Source organism: Dendrobates tinctorius, unplaced genomic scaffold (genome assembly GCF_039654945.1).
Source record: "Dendrobates tinctorius isolate UK_male_01 unplaced genomic scaffold, ASM3965494v1 ptg000046l, whole genome shotgun sequence".
Lineage (NCBI taxonomy): Eukaryota > Metazoa > Chordata > Amphibia > Anura > Dendrobatidae > Dendrobates > Dendrobates tinctorius.
Window position 1 is genome coordinate 19,337,348 of NW_027361714.1, and position 13,326 is coordinate 19,350,673.

General features: G+C 46.6%; 1 protein-coding gene across 1 annotated transcript in view; it reads right to left on the minus strand.

The window, feature by feature from the left end:
• The window catches only part of TRDN (triadin), a 477,806-nt gene that overhangs the window by 253,207 nt on the left and 211,273 nt on the right, over positions 1 to 13,326 (minus strand). The window contains exon 9 of the mRNA XM_073576110.1: positions 9,705 to 9,764. Coding sequence (XP_073432211.1) covers positions 9,705 to 9,764 — 60 coding nt within the window. The remainder of the gene's footprint in view (positions 1 to 9,704; positions 9,765 to 13,326) is intronic.

Sequence of the window (13,326 nt, forward strand, 5' to 3'; positions counted from 1 at the left end):
ACATTTTTTGATCGCTTTCTATTCTGATTTTTGGGAGACAGAATGGACAAAAACCAGGAATTCAGGAATTGTTTTTTTTCTTCTTTTCTTATACTATTCTGCTTGTGGTAAAATTGGTAAGGCAGTTTTATTCTTCAGCTCAGTGCGACTACAGCGATACCCAATTTATATAGTTTATTTTATGTTTTGGCATTTTTGCTCAATAAAAGCTATTTTATAGAAACAATAATTATTTTTGTCTCACTTTATTCTGAGAGCTATAGCTTTTTTATTTTTCTGCTGATAGAGCTGAATGGCTGTATGGTGGCTTGCTTTTTCCGGGACAAGAAGTTGTTTTCAGCCGTACCACTTATATTTGTATCCATCTTTTTTATTGCATTTTATTGCACTTTTTGTTCCGCGGTATGATGGTAAAGCATTGGTTTTTGACTCGGTTTTATTTATTTTTTTAATGGTGTTCACTAGAGTTGAGCGAAACGGGTCGAAAAAATTCAAAAGTCGCTGACTTTCACCAAAGTCGGGTTTCATGAAACGAAACCCGACCTCAGCATGAGGTCGGCCACAAGGTCGGCGACTTTAGCGCCAAAGTCGCGTTTCAAAACATGCTTCAGTGCCCTTTTTCAGCCAATGAGGAAGAACGGACACTGTAGGCAACGTGATGACATAGGCAGCCATCCCCACCATATTTGAGAAGGGCATGCAAGTGATTAGCTTGCTTTGGGGGGCATCACAGGGGGTATAAAAGGTCGTGCACGCCGACCGCCATCTTACTTCTGCTGATCTCAGTATAGGGAGAGATGCTGCTGCTGCAGATTCTGTAGGGAGAGCGTTAGGCTGGGAAGAAGAAAAAAAATCAGCTGCTGCTGCTAGCGATTTTGCCTGTACACACCAGTCACTGTGCAGTGCAAGGGGAGGCTATATTTTGGTGGATCAGCTCTGTTGGTTGTTAGGCTGCCTTATAAGGCTACCTGATAGCTGCATTGTTGGTTTCACACTGCTTTGCAAACTGCTTTTTTAAAAGCAATCCTTTTTTTTTGTCCTGGTGAGATACTGAGCGTGCATTTTTTCACACCGTACAGCGGTGTACGCTGCTCTCTCAGTACCGTGTAACGGCTGTTATCACGGCCACAGTGAAGCTAAGGGTGTGACTCTGAAAGGATAAGTCGAGGAGTTGTCCCGTTCTTACAGACCTCCACCTTATAGTTTTGTCTGTTTTTCAAACAGTCTAATCTATTTGCTGTTTGATTACATTCAAAACTATAGAGAGACAGCCTGTGTCAGTCTGTATACTAAAAAAAACGGAGCTTGACAATTTAACATACATCGGACAGTGGTGTACATGCACGCTGCTCTCTCAATACCGTGTAACGGCTGTTATCACGGCCACAGTGAAGCTAAGGGTGTGACTCTGTAAGGATAAGTCGAGGAGTTGTTCCGTTCTTACAGACCTCCACCTTATAGTTTTGTCTGTTTTTCAAACAGTCTAGTCTATTTGCTGTTTGATTATATTCTAAACTATAGAGAGACAGCGTGTGTCAGTCCGTATACTAAAAAAACACGGAGCTTGACAATTTAACATACACCGGACAGCGGTGTACGTGCACGCTGCTCTCTCAATACCGTGTAACGGCTGTTATCACGGCCACAGTGAAGCTAAGGGTGTGACTCTGTAAGGATAAGTCGAGGAGTTGTTCCGTTCTTACAGACCTCCACCTTATAGTTTTGTCTGTTTTTCAAACAGTCTAGTCTATTTGCTGTTTGATTATATTCTAAACTATAGAGAGACAGCGTGTGTCAGTCCGTATACTAAAAAAACACGGAGCTTGACAATTTAACATACACCGGACAGCGGTGAACGTGCACGCTGCTCTCTCAGTACCGTGTAACGGCTGTTATCACGGCCACAGTGAAGCTAAGGGTGTGACTCTGTAAGGATAAGTCGAGGAATTGTTCCGTTCTTACAGACCTACACTCTAGGGAGATTCCAATCCTGCCCTGTCCTATATAACATTTTTCACACCCGCCAAATTCATCCTGTCATACAGCGGTGTGATATACACTGGGCTTGACACAATGCATCAGTGTCCAGAAGTGTGTAAGGACATTCCATTTCTCCCGTCCTGTATAACATTTTTCACACCTGCCAAATTCATCCTGTCATACAGCGGTGTGATATACACTGGACTTGACACAATACATCAGTGTCCAGAAGTGTGTAAGGACGTTCCATTTTTTCCGTCCTATAACACATTTTTCACACCTGCCAAATTCAGCCTGTCATACAGTGGTGTGATATACATTGGGCCTCACACAATGCATCAGTGTCCAGAAGTGTGTAAGGACAATCCATTTCTGCCGTTCTATGTCACATTTTTCACACCAGCCTAATTCAGTCTGTCATACAGCGGTGTGATATACATTGGGCCTCACACAATACATCAGTGTCCAGAAGTGTGTAAGGACATTCCATTTCTCCCATCATATATCACATTTTACACACCAGCCAAATTCAGCCTGTCATACAGCGGTGTGGTATACACTGGCCTGACACAATACATCAGTGTCCAGAAGTGGTAGGAGAATTAAATTCTCCCCTGTCCTATATACACCTTGTACCTTGTTTTACAGTTCCATATTGTTGGTGGAATTGTGGGTACATTTTTCAAAAAAATGAGGAAGTGTGGTGTAAGAGGCTGTGTTAGTGGCGGGGGTTGCCATCTGTTAATGATGGTGTTGGTGTTGGATCTGCTGGTAGTGGCAAAAGCAAAATAACACCTAATGCAGGAGGTGTTAAGCCTGCGTCATCGTCTGGCTCCACAAGGCCTCGAAGGCTCCCTTTTCTGGGAGTAGGTAAACTGCTTTTAAAGCTGGAGCTTCAGGAACAAGTTTTTGCCTACATTGCTGACTCGGCCTCCAGCTCTATCGCCTCCTCTTCTGAACTTGTAAAAAATAAAAGCACTGAGTCGTCTTTGGAGGCTCATGGTCATGAACCACACCTTTCTTTGTGTCCTTCACCCCAACCAAAATTGAAGGATGTGGCAGGCCACAAAACAGATTACTCCATGGAGCTGTTTTCACATACCATGCCTGGGTTATCAAGTGAAATGGTGAATTACCCAGGCCAAGACGAATCTGACATGGAGTGCACAGATGCACAGCCACTGATAGATGATTCTGCTGTTACATTCACTCAGAGCACGACATTGCCCTCGCAGTGTACTGAGCCAGATTCTGACCCTGATGAAACTCAGGTGCCCCTTCCCGCATACTATACCACCGTACACGGTGACACAGAGGAAGGTGCACATGACATTGAAGAGGAGGTGATGGATGACCCAGTTGTTGACCCACATTGGCATCCATTGGGGGAAGAGGGTGCCGCTGCCAATAGCTCCGAAGAGGAGGAGGAGCATCCTCAGCAGGCATCGACATCGCAACAGCTGTTATCTGGCAGGCACGGAGCAGTCCAAAAACGGGTTACAAAAAGCCAAAAAGTTGCTGGACTGCTTGGCCAGACGGTCAAAATAGCACAGCGTGCAAGGACGCAAAATGTCTTCCATAGTAGGAAGAGTGCAGTGTGGCACTTTTTTGAACAAAATCCTAATGATCAGGCTAAGGTTATCTGTAAGAAGTGCGCAAAGACCTTTAGCCGAGGGAAAAATCTGAAAAATTTGAATACCAGTTGCATGCTTAGACATTTAACCAGCATGCACTTGCAAGCGTGGACGGAACACCAAACCTCAAGTACCACATGAGCAAATGCTCCCAAAGAAGGTAGTCAGCAACGCTACATTGTTTCCCCCACTGAAAGCCCACCGGTTAGCACAGCAGCAAATGTTGAGGTGTCGTTGCAAGGCCAAAGCTGCCAGGGAATCACAATGTTATATCAATGAAAGACTTAATCTAGGCCATCAGAAAGAACACTAACTCCATCACCATCATCAACCCTCTCTCAGTCCACCCTGTCCACCGCTAGTTCCACCATAGGCATCTCTCAAGTCCATCTCACCCTGCCAGAGACTGTGAGTAGAACAAGAAAGTACTCATCCTCTCATCCGCGTACACTGGGTTTGAACACCCACATTGCCAAACTAATCTTGTTAGAGATGATGCCCTATCGGTTGGTGGAAAGCGCAGCTTTCCTCGAAATCATGACCTACACAGTACCACGCTATGAACTACCCAGTCGTCACTTCTTTTCTCGCAAAGCCATCCCAGTCCTCCACCTTCATGTGAAGGACCGCATTGTCCATGCACTCAAGCAATCAGTGAGTGGAAAGGTGCACCTCACAACTGATGCATGGTCCAGTCGGCATGGCCAGGGCCGTTAGGTGTCCATCACTGCGCACTGGGTTAATGTGGTGGATGCAGGGTCCACAGGGGACAGCGGTGGTGGGACTGTGCTGCCTAGCCCACGGTATAGGAAACAGTTGGCTGCAGGCGTTCGACCCTCCTCCTCCTACTTCTCTAGAAGCGAAAGCTCATCCCCAGAGCGCAGTCGCAGCAGCACTCCATCCGCAGCTACCAGTGTTGCACACGATGTGTCCCCCTATCGATCAGCTAGTGGAAAGCGTCATCAGGCTGTGTTGAAGATGATATGTTTGGGCGACAGACACACCGCTGAGGTACTGGCCGACTACTTTCAGCAACAAACTGAGCCATGGCTGGGCAGTCTACATCTTGAGGCAGGCAAGGTAGTCAGCGATAACGGCCGTAATTTTGTGGCTGCCATAGCCCTTTCAAAACTCAGACACATACCTTGCTTGGCTCACACCTTGAACCTGGTGGTGCAGTGCTTCCTCAATAATTATCCAAAGTTAACAGGCCTGCTCCAGAGGGTTCGAAAACTGTGCTCACACATCCGCCGGTCGCCCGTACACTCCAGTCGTATGCAGAAGCTGCAGCGATTGCTACACCTTCCCAAGCACTGGCTAATTATCAACGTTGCAACAAGGTGGAACTCCACCCTGCACATGGTTGAGCGGCTGTGCGAACAGAGGCAGGCCGTAATGCATTTGTGGGAGGATACCCAGACAGGCACTTTGAGGGCAGACATAGAGTTGACAGGTGTGCAGTTGTCAAAGCTGAAAGACCTCTGTAAAGTCCTTCAGTGTTTTGAGGAATGCACATGGCTGGTAAGCGCAGACGACGCCATCATAAGCATGAGCATCCCACTTATGCGTCTGCTCATGCAAACTTTGACTCACATTAAGGAGCAGGCGTCTGCAGCCGAGGTTGACGAAGAGGAAGAGGAGGAGGAAATTCTTGATGACAGTCAGTCATTGTCTGCTCCGGGACCTCTCCTTGATGAGGTGGAGGAAGAAGAGGAAGAGGAGGAGGAGGGTGATGATGGGGATGATTATTTAGGTGAGGAGGATGCTTCTCGTGTGTCCAGAGAAAATGTTGGAGTGGCAAGGTCTGGTACAGGGTTTGTGTGTGACTGGAGGGATGTGGATTTGCCAGAAAGTGCTCCTCCACCAAGCAGTCGCACTGCATCATTGACACCGGGAACATTGGCCCACATGTCAGATTATGCCTTGCAGATCCTAAAAAGGGACCCCCGCATTGCCAAAATGATGAACGATGACGACTACTGGTTGGCCAGCATCCTGGATCCACGCTATAAAGGCAAATTCCAAAACATCATGCCACAGGAGAACCTTGACCTAATATTAGCTAACAAACAAGCTACTGTGGTAAACCGGTTGGTTGAGGCATTCCCAGCACACAGCAGCGGTGATGGTTCTCACATGAGCCGTAGGGGCCAGGGGCAGCTTGGAAGAGGTGTTCGTGGTGAACACATCAGAAGTGGCGTTGGAGACAGGGGTTTCATGACCATGTTGTGGACTGATTTTTCAAGTCCCGCTCACACGACTGGTAATACTGCATTGATGGAAAGTGACAGGAGACAGCACTTGTCAACTATGGTTACAAACTACTTTTCCTCCCATGTCGATGTTCTCCCTCACAGGTCATTCCCCTTTGACTATTGGGCGGGTAAACTGGACACCTGGCCTGAATTGGCTCAATATGCGCTACAGGAGCTCGCTTGCCCAGCTGCAAGTGTGCTATCAGAAAGAGTCTTCAGTGCTGCTGGATCAATCCTGACAGAAAAAAGGACTCGTCTGTCAACCCAAAATGTGGATGATCTAACCTTCATTAAAATGAAGCATGCATGGGTTTCCAAGGATTTTGTCCCACCTTCCCCTGATGACACATAGGTTGACAGAAAAATGGCTTGCTTTGGTCCGCCTCTTCCTGGGACTTGAACAATTTCGCCTTTTGCATCAGCTGAATGTCCAACATCAACATATGCCACTTTCTAAATCTCCCTAACTGTGCTGCCCCCCCCATGGCCGGGGTCACCACCTAGTGCACGAAACCGTGCGAGTGCCGTTGCCCTGGACAGGTGGGTAGGCCGACTCTTGGGCGCGGGCACTGGCACAGGGTCCCTCATAGTGCAATCAAGTGTCTCTGACGGTGGTGGTGCACACCCGCCATCAGACACACCGCCGTACTATGAGGGGCCCAGTGCCAGTACCGACGCCCACGAATGGGCCCCCCTTGCTTGGGCAGGGCCCCAGCATTTGCAATCTTTACCTCTCCCTGCTCCTCCGCTGTGTAGTCTGGGCCGTCAAATCCATACTGGGCCTGACACCATCTGAGCCTGCCTCCTGATCTATAGACATATATTTTGAATGTGTACACTATGCTATCCATACATGTTATCCGGTGATACGGTACCCTTTCTCACCTTTGTGCAATCACGTGTAATCCATACTGGGCCTGACACCGTCTGAGCCTGCCTCCTGATGTATAGACATATATTTTGAATGTGTACACTATGCTATCCATACATGTTATCCGGTGATACGGTACCCTTTCTCACCTTTGTGCAATCACGTGTAATCCATACTGGGCCTGACACCATCTGAGCCTGCCTCCTGATCTATAGACATATATTTTGAATGTGTACACTATGCTTTCCATACATGTTATCCGGGGATACGGTACCCTTTCTCACCTTTGTGCAATCACGTGTAATCCATACTGGGCCTGAGAATGGCTGGCGAGCTGTTAAGCAAGCTACAGCACCTGTGGTTTGCACACGTAAGTTTTTCATTTTTTCAGGAATGATGGTTAGGCCTAATTCCGGAACTGCGGTTGACCTGCACTTACTGGGAAATCATCGTTCGCAGGTAATAATTGTAATCCCAGATCCCCATCACTAACGGTGTTCAGCGGGTTATCTGCACCTGTAAGCGACAAACGCTGGCCCTTTCAGTGTAGCGCACATGCAGCCACGGACATGTAAGGGCATGATACACCAGTTATTGGCCAATCTCACGTGCCAGAGCCTCGCGTGTCCCTCTAGTAAGCCGGACTCGGACCACGGGGCATGACGGAGTCTCGTTCGTTAACGGAATTAAGCTTGCAATGTGTGCATATTTTTTGTTTCTGGATGGTTGAGGTTGCCCGTTTTGAGTCAAATTACGCCGCAGGCTCCACTCCTGGTGGTGCCCTTCTGGACATTCCTTTAAGGTTCAGCTTTGCAACCATACTGCCCACGTAAAACAAGCACTTTGCCTTCATGAACGCTGTTTGGAGGGTTGTGACTCGTGGTAATAACGCCGCCCAATAAGTTAACCTGCTAGAGAGATCCTTCGTTGCTCCCAAGTATGACATCACACTCCCTAGGAGGAAGGTAATGCCACTGTGGCGATCGTACTCCTGGGGGCGACACAAGTGTACTGATGCCCAGCCACTGCTCGATGAATCTGCTGGTACATTGACCCAGACCACTACATTCCCCTCGCACTCTACACGGCCTGAATCTGACCCTGATGAAACTCAGGTTACCCTTCCCATATACTGTTCCATCTTACATGGTGACAAAGAGGAAGCTGCAGATGAAAGTGCAGGTTCGGCCCACCCGCCGTCAGACACACCACCATACTATCAGGGGCCCTGTGCCAGTGCCATCGCCGAAGAGTGGGCCCCCCCTGCTTGCTCAGGATCACAGCACTTGCAAGGTTGAAATACTGTGCAGTGAGATGGAAGATGGGGACGACGAGGAGTCCAGACTAGTACAGGGATTCCCTAGCGAGGAGACTTATTTCATTGTTTTCAATGATGGGACAGCAATTTTTGGGGAGCACTATACTCTGGAGAATGATAGAATGGGCCCACCATACACTGGAACATTCCAAAGGTGGACATCAGACACTGGAGCAGCATTTTACAGGGCCTATTATACACTAGAGCATTAGAAATGGGGCCCATTATGTATGGAGCATTATTTGGGTCCATAAGACAGTGGAGCTTCATCCATGGGGACCAACATATACTGTAGCATTATGTGGAGCTCATCATATACTGCTTCAAACATTATATGGGACCAATGATTCTGTATGGAGAAATAGATGGACCTCGTCATGAGATGTAAAAAGTGAAGTATTTTTCTTTGTAGTATACCACTATTTCTCTGCCGTATCGGAGCAGCATGAGTTGTGGTATGTGTTAAAGGGGAGCTCTTTCGCCCAGGGCACATGAAAACCTGGAGCCAGCGCTACCCCACAACTTTAGCCAAATAACCCCCATTTTTCAGTGCGTAACTAGTATTATGAAGTAAATAAAGGGTGACAAGCTTTAGTAATAAGAATTTATGCTTTTGGCATTCAAATGGGCACTGTAAGTGTGTTTCCTGTCCTCCTATCACTGCCGACTTTTCTTCCCCATTGACTTACATTAGGTTTCATGTTTCAGTCAGACCCCCGACTTTTCCCTATAGTCGGCCGATTTCGTTCCACCAGACTTTTGCGAAAGTTGGGTTTCGCGAAACCCAACTCGACCCGAAAAAAGGCAAAGTTGCTCATCTCTAGTGTTCACTGACGGGGTTAACTAATGGGACAGTTTTATAGAGCGGGTCGTTACGGACGCGGTGATACCAAATATATGTACCTTTATTGTTTATTTTTTAATTTCATAAATAAATGTATTTATTGGAAAAAATATTTGCTTTTTTCCTTTATTTGGAGATTTAAAAAATATATATTTTTAGACTTTTTAATATTTTTTTCTTACATTTTGCATTGTCACAGTATGGGACATTACTGTATAACATCAGATCGCTGATCTGAAGTTCTGCAATGCATCTGCACTGCAGAACATCACATCAGCGTCTGACAGGCAGGGAAGGAGGAGTCTCAGCTCCTGCTCTGAGCATTGTCCTGATGAAAGCATGCATGGAACCCATTCCCTGTGCGATGCTCCTCTATGTTGCTGTCACTACTGATAGCGGTATCAGAGGGCTTAAATGCCCATGATCAGTGCTAGCACTCATCGTGGGCATTGCTGTGGGGTGTCAGCTCGCACACAGAACTGACACCCGCACATGATCTTAGAGTGAGCCCACATGATCATATTTGTACTGCTGTTTGCAGGAATGCAGCTCCTGCAGAGCAGTACATGTACGGCACATATCGGAAAAGGTTAAAGGACCACTGATCAGTAGAGTTTCACCAATTGGTAGCTGTGTTGTGCCGCTGGTCCGTTCATGTAAACAGGCAGGTAACGTTTATATGCTTGATCCTTTTGTTCTCCCAGGAGATCCCACCAGAGCTGTTTGCTAGTGGCTTGCTCTACTCTTCCCTTTGAAAACACATGGACACAAAATAAAATACATATATGTTGCATGCACATACCTTTGGCAGTCACCTTTTTTTCTGCTTTCGTCTTTGTATCAGGCTTCTCCTTTTCAGCAGCTACAGTAAATAAGTAAATAGATTTAACAGCTTTTGAGGGTTTGCTTGGAATTTGCAATCAGCTATTCTTTTAAAATTCAACTGAACTATGATTCACAAGTACTCAACATGATTGCAGTGGTTATGGGTTTATTGCAATACAGCTGTGTTACCAGTGATTTATCTATTGGGCTCTTTTAAAAAGAGAATTTTTAAGAGAGTCATATATTGGCATGCCTGCTGTGATCATTATAGGTTATTCATTGGTATGATTCAGTAGAATCTATGATCTGATTTTATATTATCTGCTAGAGTTGAGCAAAACGGGTCGGTCATATTCAAAAGTCGCCGACTTTTGCAAAAGTCGGGTTTCATGAAGCGAAACCCGACCATAGCGTGAGGTTGGCCACGAGGTCGGCGACCATGGTGCCAAAGTCGTGTTTGAAATGATGCTTCAGCGCCCTTTTTCAGCCAATGATGGAGAATGCACACTGTCAGCAGCGCGATGACATAGGCAGCTGTCACCACCATCTTTGAGAAGGGCATGCAAGTGATTGGCTTGCTTTGTGTGGCGTCACAGGGGCTATAAAAGGGTGTGCACGCCGACCGCCATCTTACTTCTGCTGATCTCAGAATAGAGAGAGCTGCTGCTGATTCTGTAGGGAGAGCGTTAGGCAGGGAAGAAGATACAAAAAACTACTTCTGCTGCTAGCGATTTTGCCTGTATAACACACCAGTTAGTGTGCAGTGCAAGAGGAGGCTATATTTTGGTGCATCAGCTCTGTTGGTTATTAGGCTGCCTTATAAGGCTCCCTAATAGCTGCATTGCCGTTTTCACACTGCTGTGCAAACTGCTTTTTTAAAAGCAAAAATACTTTTCATCCTCTTTTTTGCCCAGTTACCAAGCGTTCATTTTTCCACACTTTTGTGTGCAGCAGTCCTGCTTATTAGGCTGCCTGCTGCCATACTTGGGACTGAGAGCATCATTGTCAGCTTGCTAAAATCTCTAGGGAGATTCAAATTCTCCCCAGTCCTATATAGACATTTTATACACCATCCAATTTCAGCCTGTTATATTGAGGTGTAATCTACACTGGGCCTGAGATAATAGTTCAGTGTCCTCAAGTCTGTAGGGAGATTCAAATTTTCCCCAGTCCTATATAGACATTTTATACACCATCCAATTTCAGCCTGTTATATTGAGGTGTAATCTACACTAGGCCTGAGATATAAGTTCAGTGTCCTCAAGTCTGTAGGGAGATTCAAATACTCCCCAGTCCTATATAGACATTTTATGCACCATCCAATTTCAGCCTGTTATATTGAGGTGTAATCTACACTGGGCCTGAGATAATAGTTCAGCGTCCTCAAGTCTGTAGGGAGATTCAAATTCTCCCCAATAATATATATACCTTGTACTTTGTTTTATAGTACCATATTGCTGGTGGTATTTTGGGTACATTTTCCCAAAAATGAGGAAGTGTGTTGGAAGAGGCCGTGGAAGTGGGCGGGGGTTGCCAGCTGGTAATGATGGTGTTGGTGGTGGTGGTGGATCTGCTGGTAGTGGCAAAAGCACAATAGCACCTAATGTAGAAGGTGTTGAGCCTGCATCATCGTTTGGCTCCACAAGGCCTCGAAGGCTACCTTTTCTGGGAGTAGGTAAACCGCTTTTAAAGCCGGAGCTTCAGGAACAAGTTTTGGCTTACATTGCTGACACAGCCTCCAGCTCTATCGCCTCCTCTTCTGAACTTTCAAAAAATAAAAGCACTGAGTCGTCATTTGAGGCTCATGGTCAGGAACCACACCTTTCCTTGTGTCCTTCACCCCTACCAAAAGTAAAGGATGCGGCAGGCCACAATACAGATTACTCCATGGAGCTCTTTTCACATACCATGCCTGGGTTATCAAGTCAAATCGTGAATTACCCAGTCCAAGAAGAATCTGACATGGAGTGCACTGATGCACAGCCACTGCTAGATTTATCTACTGGTACATTCACTCAGAGCACTACATTGTCCTCGCAGTGTACTGAGCCAGAATCTGACCCTGGTGAAACTCAGGTGCCCCTTCCCGCATACTATACCACTGTACATGGTGACACAGAGAAAGGTGCACATGACATTGAAGAGGAGGTGACGGATGACCCAGCTGTTGACCCAGATTGGCATCCATTGGGGGAAGAGGGTGCCGCTGCCAATAGCTCAGAAGAGGAGGAGGAGCATCCGCAGCAGGCATCGACATCGCAACAGCTGTTTTCTGGCAGGCCCGGAGCAGTCCAAAAATGGGTTACAAAAACCAAAAGAGTTGCAGGACAGCTAGGCCAGACGATCAAATTAGCACAGCGTGCAAGGCCTCAAAATGTCTTCTGTTATGATGAGTCACCGAAGGAGGAAAAAACAAAATACCAGCTAAGTCCAGAAAAACCAGAGAGGTTGGCAGCTATCGGATTGCAGACCCCTGAACCTATCCACAACAACTAGCAGTAGCCGTGGGGGGTTCCTACGGTGCCCTAGACCCCTCGATCACAGCCGGAGAGCTACATAGCCTAAAGACAGAAAGGGGAAATCTAAACTGCCCCAGAGCAGACCCCAAAGCAATAGGCAGCCCCCAACATATAATGACGGTGAAGCAAGATGAAAACACTAACACAGATAGAAAGATAGGTTGAGCAAATGATGGGGCCCAAGCTAACTACATAGGACAGGATAGGAAAGCTGCTGTCTGCCATCCACAAAAACCCTATCAAAATGAGCCAACCGACTGATAGGAAAAACAGGCCCTGAAGTCGCTAGGCTTCAAAAGACTATATCAGCACCCAGGTATATTCTGAAGACAGAGCAAAAGATCAACAGATCAGAGACAAAAATGGAATTCAGCTCACCCCCGGCCGGGGATGGCAGAACTCCCAAAAAACAAGGCAAAACAAAAACAAAACTGAATAGTACAAAGCAGAGCAGAAAAACTTAGCTTTGAGATGCAGGAATCAGACTGGTCTCCAAGAATCCAGCAGGAAAATCACCAGCCAGGAAGAAGGGCGTCGGCAGCCTTATATCCAGTCCTCAATTCCAGCCACCCAGTTATCATCTAGCTGCCCAGGTGTTTGGTAATCAGTCTCACTACCTTCCTTCACCAGAGGAGGGAGTTCATCAGACCTCAATGATGAAGGGAAAAATGAACTCACAACAGTCTTCCATAGTAGGAAGAGTGCAGTGTGGCACTTTTTTGAACAAAATCCTAATGATCATGCAATGGTTATCTGTAAGAAGTGCGCAAAGACCTTTAGCCGAGGGAAAAATCTGAGAAATTTGAATACCAGTTGCATGCTTAGACATTTAACCACCATGCACTTGCAAGCGTGGTCGGACTACCAAACCTCACATACCACATGTGCACCTGCTCCGAATGAAGGTAGTCAGCAACGCTACATCGCTTCCCCCACTGTAAGCCCACCGGTTAGCACACCACCAGCAGCAAATGTCGAGGTGTCATCCAAGGGCAAAGCAGTGATGGAATCACAATGTTATTGCTATGAAAGACTGAATCTAGGCCATCAGCAACACCACCAACACCATCACCATCACCA